This window comes from Pteronotus mesoamericanus, unplaced genomic scaffold (genome assembly GCF_021234165.1).
Source record: "Pteronotus mesoamericanus isolate MK-2021 breed Mesoamerican mustached bat unplaced genomic scaffold, CSHL_Meso_final contig_48, whole genome shotgun sequence".
Lineage (NCBI taxonomy): Eukaryota > Metazoa > Chordata > Mammalia > Chiroptera > Mormoopidae > Pteronotus > Pteronotus mesoamericanus.
The window spans coordinates 2,457,411-2,476,477 of record NW_026555180.1 but is presented as its reverse complement, the minus strand read 5'-3'; the positions used below and the strand labels follow the sequence as shown (position 1 = coordinate 2,476,477).

At 38.3% G+C, this 19,067-nt stretch overlaps 1 protein-coding gene across 1 annotated transcript in view; it reads left to right on the top strand.

Moving 5' to 3' along the window:
• Positions 1–5,047: 5,047 nt before the first annotated feature.
• Positions 5,048–19,067, top strand: part of SLC9A4 (solute carrier family 9 member A4) — a 61,492-nt gene continuing 47,472 nt past the window's right edge. The window contains exons 1-2 of the mRNA XM_054577958.1: positions 5,048–5,303; positions 10,228–10,691. Coding sequence (XP_054433933.1) covers positions 5,063–5,303; positions 10,228–10,691 — 705 coding nt within the window. The 5' untranslated portion in view covers positions 5,048–5,062. The remainder of the gene's footprint in view (positions 5,304–10,227; positions 10,692–19,067) is intronic.

Here is a 19,067-nt window from a genome sequence, read left to right as displayed (position 1 = left end):
TAATCCTAGGAAGCTCGAATGCTCAGGATTTCTCCATGTGTACTGACATAATTTTTCATGCAAGGCCTGCAGCTCATCCTCCAGCTCTGGCCCTGTGTGCTGTAGTGTACTAGGGGGCTTCCAAATTAAAGCCATCGTTTCCCCTTAGCTCTCTAGTTCTGGCTTTTAATAAATTACTTCATATAAATTGTAGTTTCTGTACTGCCTTCTGCTCTATCATTATCAATGGTTCCTGCAGGCTGTTAGACCTCAGAAGGCTGTGGCTCTTTCTACTTCTAGGCCAATATGAAGCTCTGTGGTATAAGGTGTGAGATCTGGCTTCTTAGGAGGAATCTTTCTAATATATCTGGAAGTATCTTGTGAGGCAAATGTGGATGGACCAATAAGAGACAGGAGGTGGGAAGAAGACTTTCTCTTTCTTTTCATCTCTCATAAACTTTCTAAAGCACAGTGATTCCACATGGCTTTCTGGAGGATATCCCATGTGACCAAACAACCAGTTCTATTTTCTTATGAAGCTATAAGTCATAACAAATTTGTTCACTGTCCTGCCTCAATTTTTAGTTTTTTAAACAGCTTCATTGAGATATAATACCAGATGATTTACCCATTTATATACTATACAAATCACCCATTTAAAGTGAAAAATTCAGTGGTTTTTACTATGCCCACAGAGTCATGCAATCATAATCATGAATTTAGAATATTTCATCAACTCAAAGAAAACCTAATAATTATAGTTACTCTCTACCTCCTCCCCCTATTTTCCGCACCCCCGAAATCTAAACAATCTATCTACTTTCTGCTGCTACAGATTTGCTATTCTGAACGTGCAATATAATTAGAGTCTTATAACATGTGGTCTTTGTGACTTCTTTCACCATTTTTTTTCAAGTTCATCCACGTTGTAGCACATGTCAGCACTTTTCATGTGTGGATATTTCACATTCTATTTGTTCAATCAAAAAGTGGAGGGCATTTAGGTTGTTTTCACTTTTTTGGCTGCTTTGAATGATTCTGCTAAAAATATTCATGTACAAGTTTTTAAGTGAATATGTTTTCACTTCTCTTGGGTGTATATATATCTAGGAGTAGAATTGTTGGGTTGTGTGGTAACTCTTTGTTTAATATCTTGAGAAACATTCAAACTGTTCCAGTTTAGATTTCCACTAACATTTTAGAATCCCACTATATTCTTGCCATTATTTTTAAGCATATTTTATCAATTATGCTATTGCAGTTGTCCCACTTTTTTTTCCCTTTATCCCCCTCCATTGAGTACTGCCTCTCCCTCCAGGATTCCCTACCCCCCTTTATTCATGTCCATGGGTTGTACTTAGAAGTTCTTTGGCTTCTCCATTTCTTATACTATTCCTAACCTCCCCTGTCCATTTTGTGCCTACCAATTATGCTTCTTATTCCCTGTACCTTTTCCCCTATTCTCCCCCCACCTCCTCCCCACTGACAACCCTCTATGTGATTTACACTTCTGTAATTCTGTTCCAGTTCTAGTTGTTTCCTTAGTTTGTTTTTGTTTAGGTTCAGTTGTTGATAGCTGTGAGTTTGTCATCATTTTACTGTTCATAGTTTTGACCTTCTTCTTTTTTTTAGATAAGTCCCTTTAACATTTCATATAATAAGGGCTTGGTGATGACAAACTCCTTTAACTTTACCTTATCCAGGAAGCACTTTATCTGCCCTTCCATTTTAAATGATAGCTTTGCTGGATAGTTATCAAGGTTGTAGGTCCTTGCTTTTCATGACTTTGGAAACCTCTTGCCAGCCCCATCTTGCCTGTGAGATTTCTTTTGAGAAATTAGCTGATAGTCTTATAGGAACTCCTTGTAGGTAATTCTCTCCTTTTCTCTTGCTACTTTTAAGATTTTCTTCTATCTTTAATATTGGGTAAGTTAATTGTGATGTGTCTTGGTGTGTTTCTCCTTGGATCCAACTTCCATGGGATTCTCTGAGCTTCCTGGTTTGCATGTCTAGTTCCTCTGCCAGATTGAAGAAGTTTTCCCTCACTATTTTTTCAAATAAGTTTTCAAATGCTTGCTCTCTCTCATCTCCTTTTGTCACCTCTATTATTTGGGTGTTGTAATGTTTAAAGTTGTCCCAGAAGTTCCTAAGCCTCTCCCTCATTTTTTTTGAATTCTTATTTCTTCATTCTATTCAGGTTGAATGTTTATTTTTTCCTTCTGTTCCAAATCATTGATTTGAGTCCCAGTTTCCTTCCCTTCACTGTTTGTTCCTGGTATATTTTTCTTTATTTAATTTTGTATAGCTTTCACTTCTTCCTTTATTTTGCTACTGTACCCAATCATTTTGGTGGGCATCCTGATTACCAGTGTTTTGAACTCTGCATCTGATAAATTGGATATCTCCTTGTTGTTTAGTTCTTTTTCTGGAGTTTTGATCTGCTCTTTCATTTGGGCCATATTTCTTTGTCTCATTGTACATGTTACATTGTAATGGTGGAGACTTAGGTATTCATCAGGGTGGGGCAACCCACTTTAAAGTGTTGTGGTGTTGTCTATGGGGGAGGGGACATAGAGGGAACAATGCCACTTGCTCGGCTTTTGCCCTGTTTTTACTCACTTGCCCCCACTCCCCACGAAGTGGATTGTGCCCTTTCAGGTGCTGATTCCTGGGTGGGTGGGCTTGTGTACATTCTAGGATCTCTTGGGCCTCTCCAATGGACTCTCCCAAGAGACTGGGCGTTTCTCTTATTTTCACAACCCCCACTGGTTTTTTACAGCCAGAGGTTTTGAGGTTTTAGTTTCCTGCACTGGAACCCTGGGTTTCGCGGTCTCTCTTGCTCCCCATTTGTTCATCTAGGCTTATTTGGATGCTAATGTGGGATATCTGGTCTGCCAGCCACCATTTTGTTGTTCTTCTTCACTGTTCCATCTTCCCCTCTCTGCCTCTCCTACCAGTCTGGATGAATGTTTCTTTAACTCCTTGGTTGTTGGACTTCCATACAGTTTGATTTTCTGACAGTTCTTGTTGCTTTCTATTTTTAACTTAGTTATCCTTCTTTTGGTTGTGCAAGGAATCGAAGCATATCTACTTACGCCTCCATCTTGGCTGGAAACCTTGGACTATATTCCAACATTATTGATAGGATTGCTTAGTATCTGTCTTTTTGTTTGTTTTGTTTGTTACTTTAGCATTTTTGTGAGTGTGAAGTGATATCTCACTGCAGTTTTGATTTGTACCTCCCTAATGTATAATATTCATTTTTTGTGTTCTTTTTTGAGAAATGTCTTTTTTGATTTTTGGCAATTTTTAATTGACTATTTATCTTCTGATTATTGAGTTGTAAGAGTACATTATATATCCAAGATATAAATCCCTTATCAGATATATGATTTATATATATTTTTTCCATTCTGTGGGTTTTTTTTCTCTTTTTTTCACTTCCTTAATAATATAGTTTGGACTAAAAAGTTTTTCATTTTAATAAAGTCCAACTTATTTATTTTTCCTTTTATTGGTTGTGGTTTTGGTATGTATGAGAGGAGGCTTTGTCTAATCCATATGTGAGCTTTAGTTTTATTATCTTGCTAAGAAATTGCAGCTAGATGCTAGCCCTCCTTAACTCTTCCTGTCTCAAATGTTTAATGGTCTTTGTTGAGTTTGTTGAAGGGAGATTATTTATACTCACTAATATCAACTGAGAAAAAAATGCAAACCATTGGTGCTCATTTAGTGAATGTAAATAATTCTCATTTTCCATTGATCACTATTTGTCATTGCAATAGAGTTTTTATTTCTCTAAGACACATGATTAAAATAATAAACACTAATAGTTATTAAGTGCCAGATAGTATACCTGTTTTATTTTTACTCCTAGTCACTCAATAAGGTAGCTATTATCTTTCTCCTTTTCATGTAAGGATACTTTGAAAAGTAAGTAATTGGCCAAGGTCACTTGGCTAGATGTAGAACTAAGAGTAGAGGTATAGAATCCATCTCAACATACTTTCATAAGGTCTGTTATACTGTTTCTTTAGAACAAATAGACCTTAATAACAAAATCTTTCAAATAGGAAATTTTGGATGTGCCATGGAGTTTTTCAAAACTGAGTTTTTACGTGTATTTATGGAGCTTATTCTGCTTATTATATTTTTAAGACTGTTTACCTTTAACACTGTTAACAAAGTTTACAAATAACTAGAACTTCATTCTGTCTGAATTATTTCTCAAGGAGTCCAGTAACATGTTATATCTCCTTCTTCTCCTTGTCACCCACCTTCCTCATTTATAGAGACTATATATCACAATATACCAGGAAGTTCCTGGTTTACACATGCGTTCTGCCATATATTATTGATAGTTTTCTTTACTCTCAAAAGTGCCCTGGTTTAGATGATATTGCATGGTGCTTTGTCATTGAATGTTGACATTCAAGTTATCCTATTGTGGCTGCCCACTAGGTGTCAGCAGTGTAACCCTCCAGAGAACATTCAGGGAAAATCAAATCAGAACAAATAATTAAGTGTAGCTCAAGAGTTACCTGCAGTCTTGGCCATTCAAAACAAGTGAGAGTGCAGGGGGAGGAGAGAAGGAGCAGGTGCAAGACAGGTAGTGATTTCCTGGGATCTGGCAGAGAGGGAGGATTTTCTTCCAGGCTGGAAGGACTCCAGTGATATCTGAAATGAGCACTGTGGTGTCTTTTTAATTTTTATTCACAAGACCATACCAGTGTGCAGTGAAATAAGAAGACAGCTTTGAATGAAGAGATGTTTTTCTCCTTCATAAATTGCTCTTCAAATCATGATCAGATAAAGGTCCCACAGGTAGTCCCCTGGGCTTTGACAAATCTACTGAATGACTGCATTTGAGCCAGAAGCTGAGTGCCTGAACAAGAATCTTTTAAAGGCTATTTGAAAACATCCACACTCACAACTCAGTGACACACTCAGACTCTTACTGGGATAACCAACGAACTGTACGCATATTACTTTTGAGCAAGCGGTGGCCGCTGTTCTCCAGAAACCTAGTCACTTTCCTAGTCTCCAGAAACCTGTGGCACACAGGGCAGGAGAAGCCCACAGTATGGGTCTTCAGGTGTTTGTACCTTTTTGTCATTGGAATTGGTTGCTATTGCTAGTGGCCTTCAACTTTTCTGAAGCAACTTCTGATTTGAACAAATCCACAAGTTCCACTGATATTCAGTTTGCTGTTATGAGCTCAGAGCTAGATGAGAAGATAACTGTTTTTGTACTGGATTATGACAACGTGCAAATTCCTTATGAAGTCACCCTCTGGATACTTTTAGCATCCCTTGCAAAAATAGGTAAGTCTTCAAACACTGGGTTGTACAAGTTGTTTTCCACCTAAGATATTGTATATAAAAATGCCCCATAGATGGGGAGCTAAGTGGATTGTAATTGTTACTGCTATTACATCAAAAATTATGTTCCCTTGACACAAGGGAAAGTTTCACAGCTTTTTATAAAGCCATTTAATGCTTCAGAATTGTGTTTTGAAATTTAAAAGCAAACTTTTGGGTCCTGGGTTTTTGTTTTATTTTTTTTTAATTTCTTATTATTTCAGGACGACAATCATGAGACATTATTTGACATGCAAAAGTCTCAGGGTTCTATTCTTTAAAAAATCCTGCAGAGTAAAGCATGTAGATCTCAGAAGGATGGCCTTCAGGAATTTCAGAAATCACATAATGATACTTCTGAAAATATTCTTTTATTCTTGGCCATGCAGCCAGGGGCTTCATCAATGTCTCCCATTGTTAATTCTTTAAAAGTGGCATGTGCTCCTTGCAAAATGACAGAAAGCAAGAAAAAAGACAATCACAGGAGACTCTATGTCCTTCAGTGATGGGAAATGGGGGCACAGAAGATGATATATGTCAGTAAGATATTGATTTACAACAGAGCCAAATGAATCCAGTGGGCACCTATTCTTTTCTCTGTGAAATAGAGTGAATTCAGGGTAATGGATTAAATTCTAATCAAGGTTCTTTGTGCCCAAAACCAATGTGATGGTTTACACTCTGTGGCCATCTAATTCTTAACTCCACTGCCTTGTCTCCTTAAAAGCAAATTATTTGAAAGTGAAAAATTACTATAATTATCATGTATAACATATCCTTTGCCCCAGTTATGAAATTTATTGAGTAGATAAATTGCTTTACTACAATCCAGAGTACTCATTTCTGTTTTACCTCTAGGATGGGTGTGAAATGTGGGCTAAGCCATGAAACCTGGCAGTTAATTCCTTGGCATCATGATTTGGGGCTCTACCTATTCACCTGACTCCCCAAGGGTGTTGGGGTACTTACTCCTTCATAACTGCTATTCATTTTGACCTAGTAAGGTATAAAGATTAAATGGAAATTTTTAGTTTGAAGAACTCTTGTGCAGTTTGTCAAATGAGTAAATTATACAAAAGCCCTTACATTACTTTTAAGAAGTGATCAAGTAAAAATGCCTTTCTAAAGGGATAATATTCTCAGTTCAGAGTTAAGGGTATAATACCTTTCAGGCAACCACAAAGGAACATTGAGAACATTCAAGGTGCTCTTATGTGGATCCTTTGTTTTCCTTTGTAAACAATGCTCAAGATTTCCCCTGCCCCAACCACCCTTTCCTCTCCACAGTAATGGGTACAGTTCTTCTGGGGATCAGGAACTGGGTCTGCCGCTGCCTGGCTAGTCACTCTGTCTTTCTAAGTCTTAGTTTGTTCACTGGTGAAATTATTTTTAAGACCTCTCTTTGGTGCAAATAAGGATTTTCTAATAGAAAAGGGGCTTATGTCAATAAACATCTCAAGACAAAAAGGATATATTTTACTTTGGTTTTATATTAGCATAAAACATAAATTGTTCTTTAGAGGTGTCATATGTGCAGAGACTCACTGTATCTAGAAGTTTAGAGTGTTGTGGTTTAAATGTTCTCAATTTTCATGTTGACATAACAACATATTTTAGAAAAAGAAAATAAGTAGATTATCAGATGGATCATGTGTATTCAAATACAATTTCATTTTTGTTAGTCCTTAGGGATTCATATTATCTTTACATTGTACGTGAAAAGAAGGCAATATTTGTTGAATGTATTCTAGGTGCCAATTACTGGGCATGTAGTTTTACATATGGTGGCTCATTCACCTGGGGTGGGTGGAAGACATAAAAACTTTAAGAAAAGAAATTTATATAGTTTTTTTTAGATTCTATATTATGAAGTGAGTTAAAATGTAATTAATATCATTATTATTATTCATTCTTTTATTCAGTCATTCTATCAAGCCACATTTACTGAGCACCCATATAATATGTGGAAAGGACCATGGTCCCTGCCTCAAGGAACTTAGTTTAATGGTGAGGACAGGTGAATCTAGCATTGCCTGGTAGGCATTCTGACAGAAAGACATCACAACTCTCTCCAATCCTTTTAAAACACCCAACTATGCATGTTGTAAAAGAATAATATTTTGGAACAAAGATAATACAAAGTCACTTCAGACTTTTTTGTTTATCTTTTATTTCAGTTCCATTCCTTGTAACTTTATAGAAAGATGTTCCTGAATCATTAGGCAAAAGGGAAAGGAAGTTTGTCTTTAACTTATAGGTAGGACTTTGCTGTTTGTGACCATCTAAATTTTACACACTAGAACTATAAAATCTCAAAATGACTGACTCTGTTGTCTATCGTAAAAGGGGAGAATAGTTGCGAAATATGAAGCACAGGTATTATTGTCCTTCACTGTGCCCTTCTTACAGGCATGATGCCTCTTTCTGCTATTGCCGCGTAGCTACAACTTAGCTTAAGGCCGGTCTCATTTCAGGAAACTGTATTCTGGGGAGCAGAACCAAACTGGGGAGACACAAGGCTTGATTAAATTACACTATGGATGCTGGCTGGTGTGGCTCAGTGGATTAAGTGCTGGCCTGCTAAGCAAAGGGTCACTGGTTTGATTCCCAGTCAGGGCACATGCCTGGGTTGTGGGCCTGGTCCCCAGAGGCGGGCATGCAGGAGGCAACCACACATTGATGTTTCTGTCCCTCTTTCCTTCTGTTCCCCTTTCTCTAAAGACAAATAAATAAAAAAAATTTTTTCTTAAAAAAATTACATTATGGGCTCTTCCACTTATACATTTTAAAAAGTTCACTGTGGTTGAAATAAGCACTACAAGATGAAGACAAAGAAGGGGGAGGAGGAAGGAAGAAAAGGAGAACATTCTTATTCAGAGATAGAGAGTGCAGGACTCCACAAGGAGCCTAAAACTGATCTGGAAGCCAGTAGGCTAGGTGCGTGGTCTGCAATAATGTCTCTTGATACTAATAATATGCCATTGTGTTAATCTGCCTACTATAGTGCATGGAGAAGTTCAAAGCTGTAGAAGGGAAACCCATATGCTCTTTGGATGGCTGAACCTAAAAAATCACTAAGGAGACATTAATAGCTCTCCATGGTCTATGGGAGAAAACCTACACTTCTTACATTTGAATTCAGTCTTCATTGTTTGGCTTAAAAAATCATCTTCATAACTGTTCTCCCAATACTCTTCCCAATTTAAAATTTGCTCCAGGCACGTGGGTCTCCTCAATGAGTGTAAAACATATCTGGCTGGGCCATTCCTATCTCTATTTTTCTCTGGAGTTCTCCCCACCTAAAATGTATTCCATTCTGTTGTTTAACCATGTAAGCTGTGAACATTCTCCAACAACCTGTTCCACTGTAAAATCCTCTGTGATAAATATTTAACCTGTTTATTCATTTGTTTAAACTTTTATAAAATCTTCCAGCAAATAGAGTGGCTCTTATGCCTTGGGAAATATAAAGATATCTATCATTCTGCTTGAGTTTCAGAAGTTTAAGGTTTAGTAGGGGACAGAAGTCATGCGCAAAAAATAATAGAAAATGGTCATTGTTGTTAGACAGGTACAAATAAAATGTTATAATAATTCAAAGGAAGACATATTATTTCTTTTTGGGAGAGATCAGGAAAACTTAACCTCAAAGATTGAGCAGAACCCAAAAAACTTTTTTGTTCAAAAAGTTTGAACAAAAGAACAATTCAGGCATCAATAATAGTATATGAAGATAAGAAAGGGAGTCTTCAGGTGAAAAGGTGAGTGGTTGGTTGTAATGTAGGATGTGTAAAGATAGAGCAGTAGGGGATATTGACTTGGAGAGAGCCCTGGGGAGACCTGTTGTATTCTGACCATTTATCATTATTTGATGGTATATTCAATATGCATTTTATTGTATACTTACACATTGTATTATTTTTGTTTGCTTATTTGTTAATATATTGTTTCTAAAATTTCATCAACAGTTGGAATTGAAGAAAACATGTTTGGTCCTCCACCTAGTACTTCCCAGTGGGTTGATTAGCAGGGATGCTTAACAGATACTCTCTGTTTAAAATCCATGAGAAGCACTGTGTACCTTCAGTCATAAGGTGGCAAATGAGACCCTCAGATATACATGCTGTAGGAAAGTCATCTGGCAGCAAGATGTGGAGTGAACTGGGGGGAGTGGTGAGGGTGAGGTAGAAGATCAAGAAGACAATTAGTAATTAGGAGAAGAAATGGGGGTCCTAAGTAAAGGCAATATCTGTGTAATTGGAGAGAAGAGGATGGATATTAGAGGCAGCTAGGGAGAGACATTACTGATGAAATGGTGAGCTTACTGCATAAAGGGACAGAGATGATAAAGGAGGGTTCATGAGAATGTGACTTGATTTCCCTTTTAAGTGATTGACTGGATGGCAATGTTATTGATTAAACAAGGGAAACAAAATAAAGGACTTTTAATTTTTGTTTATTTGTTAGAGAGGGAAGTGAGGTAAATAAAGTAAGTTTGGAGTAACTGAGGCTAAGGTGATGATGAAATACTCTGTATGAGCTCTAAATGTGGGTTTTGCATGAAAGCAGACAGTCCTACCCTCTGCTCTCAAGTGCCCCAAATCCTGTAAAATGGAAGGGAGAAGGGGGCAAGGACTGCTGGCTGGAAACACTGATTCTGTAGCCTGCACTGGGGCTGACATGTTAAGTACTTGTTCTTGGGTAAAGCCCGTACAACACTTCCAGTTCCTGCTACACAAGGGAGCTGAGACTCAGAGAGGACAGCCAGCTTGCCTAAGGTTCCATCTGCTTGGCTTTAAAAAAAACTTGTACACCCCTCTTCCGGTGTCTTAGTGGCCAGAATGGTATTGTAAGCAGACAGCTAAATGTGATTTTCTTCCCTCCCCAGGCTTCCACCTTTACCACAGACTGCCAGGTCTCATGCCAGAAAGCTGTCTTCTCATCATTGTTGGGGCTCTGGTGGGTGCCATCATTTTTGGCACCAACCACAAATCACCTCCGGTCATGGATTCGAGCATCTATTTTTTGTATCTCCTTCCGCCCATTGTCCTGGAAGGCGGTTACTTCCTGCCCACCCGGCCCTTCTTTGAGAACATCGGCTCCATCCTCTGGTGGGCGGGCCTGGGTGCATTGATCAATGCCTTCGGCATTGGCCTTTCCCTCTACCTCATCTGCCAGATCAAGGCCTTCGGCCTCAGTGACATCAACCTGCTTCAGAACCTGCTATTTGGTAGCCTGATCTCGGCAGTGGATCCCGTGGCTGTGCTCGCTGTGTTTGAGGAGGCACGAGTGAATGAGGCACTGTACATGATGATCTTCGGGGAGGCTCTTCTCAATGACGGCATTAGTGTGGTGAGATGTCTATGGCACGTCCCGAGGGAGCTGAGGGGCCTGATTAGGCTGGAGATAAGAGTCTGTTTGCAGGGCTAATGGAGAAGGCTGAGCAAGACTGAGCCACAGCAGAACAGAGATTGGCTTCCGTCAATGCCCAAGTGTAGGTGACTTTCCTTAAGATAATTGCTTACCAACGCTGCTTGTAATTCGATACCCAACTAGCTTCTTTAAAGAGTGAAAAAGGGGAGAGAGCAGATCAATCCATAGTTATATACAGTTTCTCACTTAGCAAACAGAAACTGTCTCTAAAGGCTTTTCTGTGTTTGCACAGTGGGACAAGCAATGGCTTATGTGTTTCTCTCCATCACAGGACCTCACCCTCATTCTCTTTTTATGCTTATTAATTTTTTTAACATGATGCATTAGATGATGAAGTTAAGTAAAAGATAAAGTTAGGAAGAGGGATGACAGAAGATTTTAAAAAATATGTTAACTATGTATCAGTTTTGATTGCATCACTCATATGGAAAATGTGAAAGAGGACTTTTTGCTTTGAAGTCCTTCTGGAGAGAAGCTGAGAAGGACTTAAAGAGCTAACTCACATCGTATTAGGGCCCAGAAGATGTCTGTGGCTGGGGGTGTTAGAGTATTCTAGACTAGTCATCCTATTGCTCAGGTTCATTACATTACTACATGCCTTCACCATTTAGTTTGAATATATGTATACATAATTTATATCATATCACATAAGTAAAACTAGAATGTATTTTCAGTGTAACAGACTCAAACTGTGCAAAATTATACAGCAAAAGACCACAAAAGCCTCCACCTGTCTCTCTTCTCACCCTCTATGAAGGAGACAATGCAAAATATATGTAGACATATTATCATACATAAATTGGGTAAGATTATATTACATGCATTGCTTAGAAGTAATGAGTCTTGGAATTCTCTCTAAGCCTTTTCAACTGCTGCATAGTATTTCATAGTTTGTTTAAATATAATTCATTTAACCATTTCCTTATAGATAAATATTCAGGCAGTTGCCAACTTTCTGCTTTTAAAAACAATGTCACTGGAAAAAAGGGAACTTTAGGTTTTATAAGAAACATGGGCAATCTAATGCATAGCTGGGACCTTAAGCTTTATAAATTAGAGTGAGAGCTTATATTAGTTCTAGTAAATTGAAAGATATACTGGCTTCTCAGAAAAAAATTACAGAGCCAAAGTTTTTCATCTATTTCTTCATATTTTCAGTAAACATTCATGGTCTGACTGATCAATTGCATATATCAAATAAAGAAAATAGAAATTAAAAAAAAACAATGTCACAACATATATTCTTGTTTCTACAGGTTCTAGGAAGTGAAATTTCTTGGTTAAAAAGTAGACACATTTAAAATTGAAAAGTTGCTGATGTTTTAATCACTGCTTTTTCATCCAGTTGATGAGGGAGGAATCCTCATTCCAGGATTAGGAAGTGACACATGATAATGGACAGTTGAGATCAATAACAGTTTATTAGTCAAAGCCTGGAGGGGAGAGGACACTGCACACCATGCAAGGCTACATGGGGGCACACTCAGGAACAGAGTAAACAATTAATGGTGTGAAAAGCAGGTTGCCTAATGTTAAGAGGATAGGGTACCTCCTGGTTCCCATGGGATGGTAAGACTGATTTGTTTGATAAGCTGACAGGCTGGCAGAGGGCTGAAACCCACTACACAGGGATGACCAGGAACTGTGCCTGGTCCCCTTGATAAGGAAGGTTATTGACTAGGGGACCTTATCTGTGGGGTCAGATGGGGAGGGGACTTGTAGTTAGCCAACTCAAGACCCTCCCCATTTTACCTGATGTCAAGGTGGAACATAATATTGGACTTAGTTTAAGTTCTTACACTATGGCTGCAAATATTTTCTAGGAAGTCTCTGTGGACTTACACTTCCACAGGTAGGGTTTTGAGTGCATATTTCTTGGTATTGCATTAACAAAGGCTGTTGTTTTCTTAATATTTTCCAATTTAATGAGCAAAAAAAAGGATTACTCATATTTGTTTTAATTTGCATGGTGATACCAGTGTCTTTTCAATGTTTGTGGATCATTAGTGTTTCTCATGCAGTAAATTGGAAGTTTGTATCCTTTTAGGGTTACCAGACAAAAATATACAGGACACCCAGTTAAATTTGAATTTCATCAAAACTACAAATATTTTTTCATAAGTATGTCCCAGTTATTGCAGGCAAATATTGAATCTTGTAAATTTTTCTTGGAAATGGCTTTTCTAAAATTGGTTTATAGGAATTCATGAATTTATCCACATTTAAACTTCTAAATATTGGATAAAAATCAAGTATTTTCTCCAATTCTGACACTTTTCTTTTAGATTATGATATCTACACAAGTATTCTACACAAAGCCAAACCTAACTAAAACACTCTTTTATTATCTCTAGTTTTGTTATTTTGTTTTTGGAAAGTGTGCCTAGCCAAAACATATTCAACCATTATGTTTTTTATTTTTCCCCTTTTACAATTAATTATTTAATTCACCTGGCACATTGTAGTCTATCATGAAGACTTTATGCAAAAATAGATAGTGTAGAGGGAATAAAAGCTCTTGAAAAATAATCCAAGATATCTGGAGTAGATTTACCAAGTGAAGGAGGCTGGTATGTGAACTGAGAAGTCAATTTATTTATGCATTATAAGAATCTTTAGCTCATGGACAAGATATTAGAGTCATCAGGCTTGCACACACTTTCCCTCTGGGTGAAAGTCACCAAAAGCCAAGTTGTCAGAAAGTTGTCACGGAAGCCTGGACTCCAAACTGCCAAAGGATCCATATATTTAGTTTCTCAGAGTGTGGCCCTCGAGCCCTGTGCCTCAGCATAGCCCTAGTGGGCTTGATGACTCCTCAGATGTTCAAATCTATCCCAGACCTATTGACTCAGACTCTCTAAGAGGGACACTTGGGGATCTATGTTTCTAACAAGCACCTCAGATGATTGCTGATGTTTAAGAACTACTGTTTTTGTTTTGTTTTGCATTTAGGTTGAGAGAAGTCAATGAATCTTGATCTAAAATGAGGATACATCTATACCAAAAACCGTACAACTTTCCTCAGACTGAGCTAGATTAGTCTCTGAGTTCCCTTTACCCCCTATTCATTGTTTATTTAGATATTTTCAAATTTTTGACCTTATTACAATGGAGTAAGTGTTCTTGGCTGGGACTCTATTCCACCTCCTAAGATGGCTCTCTGAGCTATGATGTATTCATTTCATATTTAATCTCCCAGACATAATCTTATTTCACTTATGTCTGAGTTCTCCGGGAAGACTTGTTTACTGAAACCCCCACAACTGGTAATGCCCCTGATATTGATCACCTGTGATAACAACAGGCCACCTGTTGGCAGCTCATTCTGAAGTAATTACTCAAACTTTCCTTCATAAATTATTAGAGAAGTCTAGAAATGACTTTCTTAATACTAACTCTTTAGTTTTCACAGAACACACTATTTTTAAAAAAATTAAATGTTCATCCAAGGATATGTTTATTGATTTGAGAGAGAGAGAGAGAGAGAGACATTAATTAATTTTCTCCCATATGTGCACTAACTGTGGATCAAATCTGCAACCTAGGTATATGCCCTGATCAGGGATCAAACCTACAACCTTTTGGTGTACAAGACAACGTTCCAACCAATTGAGTCACCTGGTCAAGGCAACACACTATTTCTCCACTGAGAACACCATGACATAAAAATTTTTGCAGAGAAATATTAATTACCAATGAAATTACTTTTTACAGTAATTTACAATTTTACAGTAAATTACAATTACTTTATTAATTACCAATGGAAACATATGATTCTGCTGCCTCTTTGGTGCTGCCCTGAACTTGAGAATCTAACCTCACCCTGGATTTTGCCTACATTTTACATGTAGAGCCAATTGCAGCTTGGCTGGGTTTTTTTTTTTTTTTTTTGCTAGCAACAATTGTCTGACTTTGCCAAAGTTTAATTGCTTCCACTTGGACATTTTTTTTAAAATGATCATTTCAAAATAAAATTATAATTATCAAGTGACCAAAGTATCTGCTGAGGGCACTGCCCTGACCTCTTGTGGGCGGAGCTGCTGTTGTGTTGGCTCCAGGGGAATTGCCCACACGTCACTCTTGAATCACTCTGTGGTCACCCAAGGCACAGGGAGTATTAAGTGTGTGCTGGTGCACTTTTACATTCCTACATGAAACCAGAGAAGCCCTATGGCCAGATTTAGAAAGTAGTTTGAAAGCAACTGGTATTTAATGCAATCCAGTTTTATTTTGAGCTAAGGGCCTTGAACTTACCCTTTGATTGAAGGAGAAACCTTCCCAAGGGCAGCAGTCACAAGCATGCTCTTTCAGAAGGAAGTCTGAGTCATCTAGAAAGTGACTTGTGATTTGTGGGTTACATGTGACAACTCCACAGACCATTACCTACTAAAGAGTTGCCTTCTCACTAAGGAGAAGGAACTCCTCCAGAACTGTCACAATATGAATATATCTGATTCTCCACGTTTTTTGCCCTATTTACTTCTCCTTCTTAGTTAATAATTTAAGTTATGACACTTATCACCAGAACATACTTTTAATGGTAGGCAAAGGGAGTAGAGACAAAACCTAAATAGCTTTAGTTTTTTAAGTATATTTCATTGATTATGCTATTACAGTTGTCCACTATTTTTCTCCCCTTTATTCCCCTCCACCCTGCAACCCTCTCCATCCAGCATCCACCCCTCCTTAAGTTCATGTCCATGAGTAGTACATATAAGTTCTTTGGTTTCTCCATTTCCTATACTATTCTTAACCTCCCCCTGTTTATTTTGTGCATATCATTTATGTTTCTTATTCCCTGTACATTTCCCCCCATTCTGCTCCCTCCCCACTGATAAGCCTCCACGTGATTTCCATTTATGTGATTCTGTTCCTGTAGCTTGAAAATGATAACTAGTATCTCTAGTTTAATCTCATGACCAAAATCACAGTAGGAAGAAAGGTGTTACTACCATTTCCTGGCCTTGTGGAGAGTCACCTTTACATTTATTATTTTATTAAATTCTTATATTTTACTATGAGGAATGAGTTGATATCCATATTTCATAGATGGAGAAAATAAAGTGAAATAAGTTCAAATACTGTAAACTGAATGAGAACATACTTCCTAGCTGATGACAGACTGAACATGAGTACTCTGGCCTGTCTTGTTCCAATTGCTTTCCTTTTTGAATTTCAATTTATGGAGCTGGGTGGGATGACAAAGAACCTACCTTGCCAATAGGGAGACAGAGCTCATTTCCAGTAAGCAGTGAAGCCAGTGTTATTTCTATAAATCAAAATTGACTGACTTGGAAAGATTCTGATTGTCTCTTTGCCTCATTTCTGTAAAATCAAAATAATGATATTGTTGCAGGTGGGCACGGGTAACCAGGTTCTTGGTGATCATAAACAAAGAATTGAACTGAACACACAGAGAGTTTATAGCAGAAAGAGAGAGAGCAGATTTATTAAGTGATAGTGCACTCCACAGAACATGGGAGCAGGCTGACTCTGAACAGAAATTGACTTCAGGGGCTGGAGGGATTCTATTCCTACAGGATGAATATTTCCTAGCTAGTTTTGGCAGGGTTTTATCATGCATGTAATAGTAGTTATATTGCTTTAAAGCTACTGTGCATATGGTCGCTCATGATTTTCCTTGATTGGCCTCTGGGGAAGGGAGTCCCACGATGTTAATTTATTATAATGTTATTATAATGAAGCAGGGGTCATGTAACATCTTCTATGCAGGTGCATTCATGATTCACCATAAGTCAGAGCTTTTCCAGAAAGTTGTCTTAGAACAGTATCTCTGTCCTGTATCAATGTCCTTTATCTTAGCCCTGGGGCACTTCCAGAATTTCTTCCTTCCTGACTGTCTCCTGCCTCAATAATGCTTATCTAATAGAGTCACTGGAAAATTCATATTAAACTCTTAGTGTAGTGAGACAGTGGGTGCCCAGAATGTAGTTAGTACTCCATGCAAGGTGACTATTATCTTTATATCACATCAACTCATGGATATGGCATGGTGGTTGCCTTTCTCTTAATAGGCAGTTGCTATTAAATATGGAACTATGTCTTTTATTGTGTGCAAATTTTTTTTATATTCATTTTTTGTTTTCCTGGATCAATTTGTATAATAAACAAGACAATGACAACAAGGTCTCTATAACCCTATCTCTCCTCAACTCCCCCACTCCCACTCATCTGAGAACTCCAAAAGACCAAGATGGGCCAGGGCTGAGATCTGAACACTGGCATCCTGGCTCCAAGGACTCTCTTCTTTTAGCTGCTACCCCTGTTGTCACCTCTGCCTTTCTCCTTCCCAACTTCTTGTCCTCTGGTTTTCTCTCCATCCCTGATATTATCATTTGGCATCTTTCTGCTGCTGCAGACCATTCTTTAGCGATAGAGTGAATGAGAGAATTATAGACGGGTGCAAACTATAATTTTGGGGCATAGACCTTGGGGCAATCACATTGATGAGTGTTTGTTGTGTACTTTTTTTATTTGAGCTTCCTAATGCCCTACTGTGCTTGGGATTTTTGTCCTCATTTTGTGAACAGACAGTATGTAATGGTTAACAGCAGAGAACCTCCAGACCCAGGCATCAGGGTTCATATCTCTGTACTGGCCCATTTTGGTCCTTGGGACACTTCAGGTGCATTATCAACTATCCATCTGTTTGAGTTTCCTCAAATTTGTTTTTATTATAAAGACACAGACTGTCAGAGAAGTTATTTATTTATTGAATTAATTTTTTCCATGTAGCTCAATATCCTAGAGATATACTGAAAAGCTGTCTTCCCACTCCTTTTCCCACCTAGCAATTAATAACAGCAGTTTTATTAGCAGAGACTTCACCTGTCATTTGATTCACCCCTCTATGATGCATTCTTGTGCTGGTATTAGATCCTAAATTTCCCAATCTCTTATGCTAGAATTTTTTTGCCCTCTTCTCATCTTTCCATCCCTTTATCAGCCTAACTTTGCTACCTAGTTGCCTGTTGAGCCTCATGATTTTTCTCTTAGCAGCTCCTGCCATCACCATTGGGCCCACTGTTTAGCACTGGGCATTGCAAGAGGTGCTAAGTAATCATTATAGTGTGGCAATGAATGCTATGTAAAGAGTGAAAAAGGAATGAAACACAAAGCAATGGAAATTGGCAGAGGCTCCCACTGCCCTTCTTCCCCACCCTCAAGAGTGACAGTCCAATTGAATTTGGATTTGGCAGAAAAGCTGTGAGTAAACTGGAATGTTTTTCTTCTGAGAGAGTGTCACCACTGAAGTTCAGAATTGTTCCCTAAGCCTAAATGCTAGGGGTAGGATGAAAGCAGGAGCAAATATGAGGGGCAGAAGAGTGTGGTGCTTTTTCTTCTCACCTCTCTGTGGAGCACATGTCCATGCTGATGCTCTCCTGGCATGTAGGCAATCACTGGATGGAGACACAGTCATGGACACCCTCCTGGTTGTGAGGACAAGATGACAAGTTCAAACTAAGCTGGGACAGTCTAAGCTTTCTTAACTTGCCAAGAAAGTTGCCTTTAACCCAAGATAGATAAAGTAAGTTCGTTTTGGGATGAATCTTTCTTTGAAATTCTCTGCAGTTTATTTTTTCCTCATTTAAAGTGGTTCTAGCTCCAGTAGCCTCCCATTCAAGAAGCAGTGAGATATGTCCAAGTCATAGGCAGAGCAGCCACATGCCTCAGTTCACATTCTGGCTCCACTACTCACAAGTTATTTGGTGTTAGGCAATTTACCTAACTCCTCTGGGCCTCAGTTTCCTTTTTGTGGAATGGCGATTTGGTTGTATGAGGGTTAAAGTGAGTTTTTATACATAAAGCATTTAACACCTGGCACAGAATGAGCACAGATTTAAGTGTTTCATATTATTAATCTAAGTCTACTGAAATTGAAGTCCCCCTACCATGAGCCCTTCTGAACCACAGAGCTCTCTTTAAATCCTAAGTGATGCCACGTTCTCTTGTCTATGTGACTGGACTTTGCAGTCTCAGCCTTTTCTAGAGAAGAACTATGTACAAACTTGAACAGACTCTCGAGAGGAGAGTGGTAGGTGACTTTTTTTGTCCTGTTTTTATCTTATTTCCTTTCATTTTATTCAGGCTCCTAGTATATGAAGTGAGAGGCTCCAGAAAACTTTTTAAGTGAACAATTTCTTCCAGCCAAGAATGTAGGGAGTTCAATGTGTGAGGGGGACTTGGACCTACAAGCTGTGTGATCCTGAGAAAGAACCTTTTGTGCCTTAGTTTCTAATGGTTAATCTAACCTCAAAGAGTGATTTTGAAGAG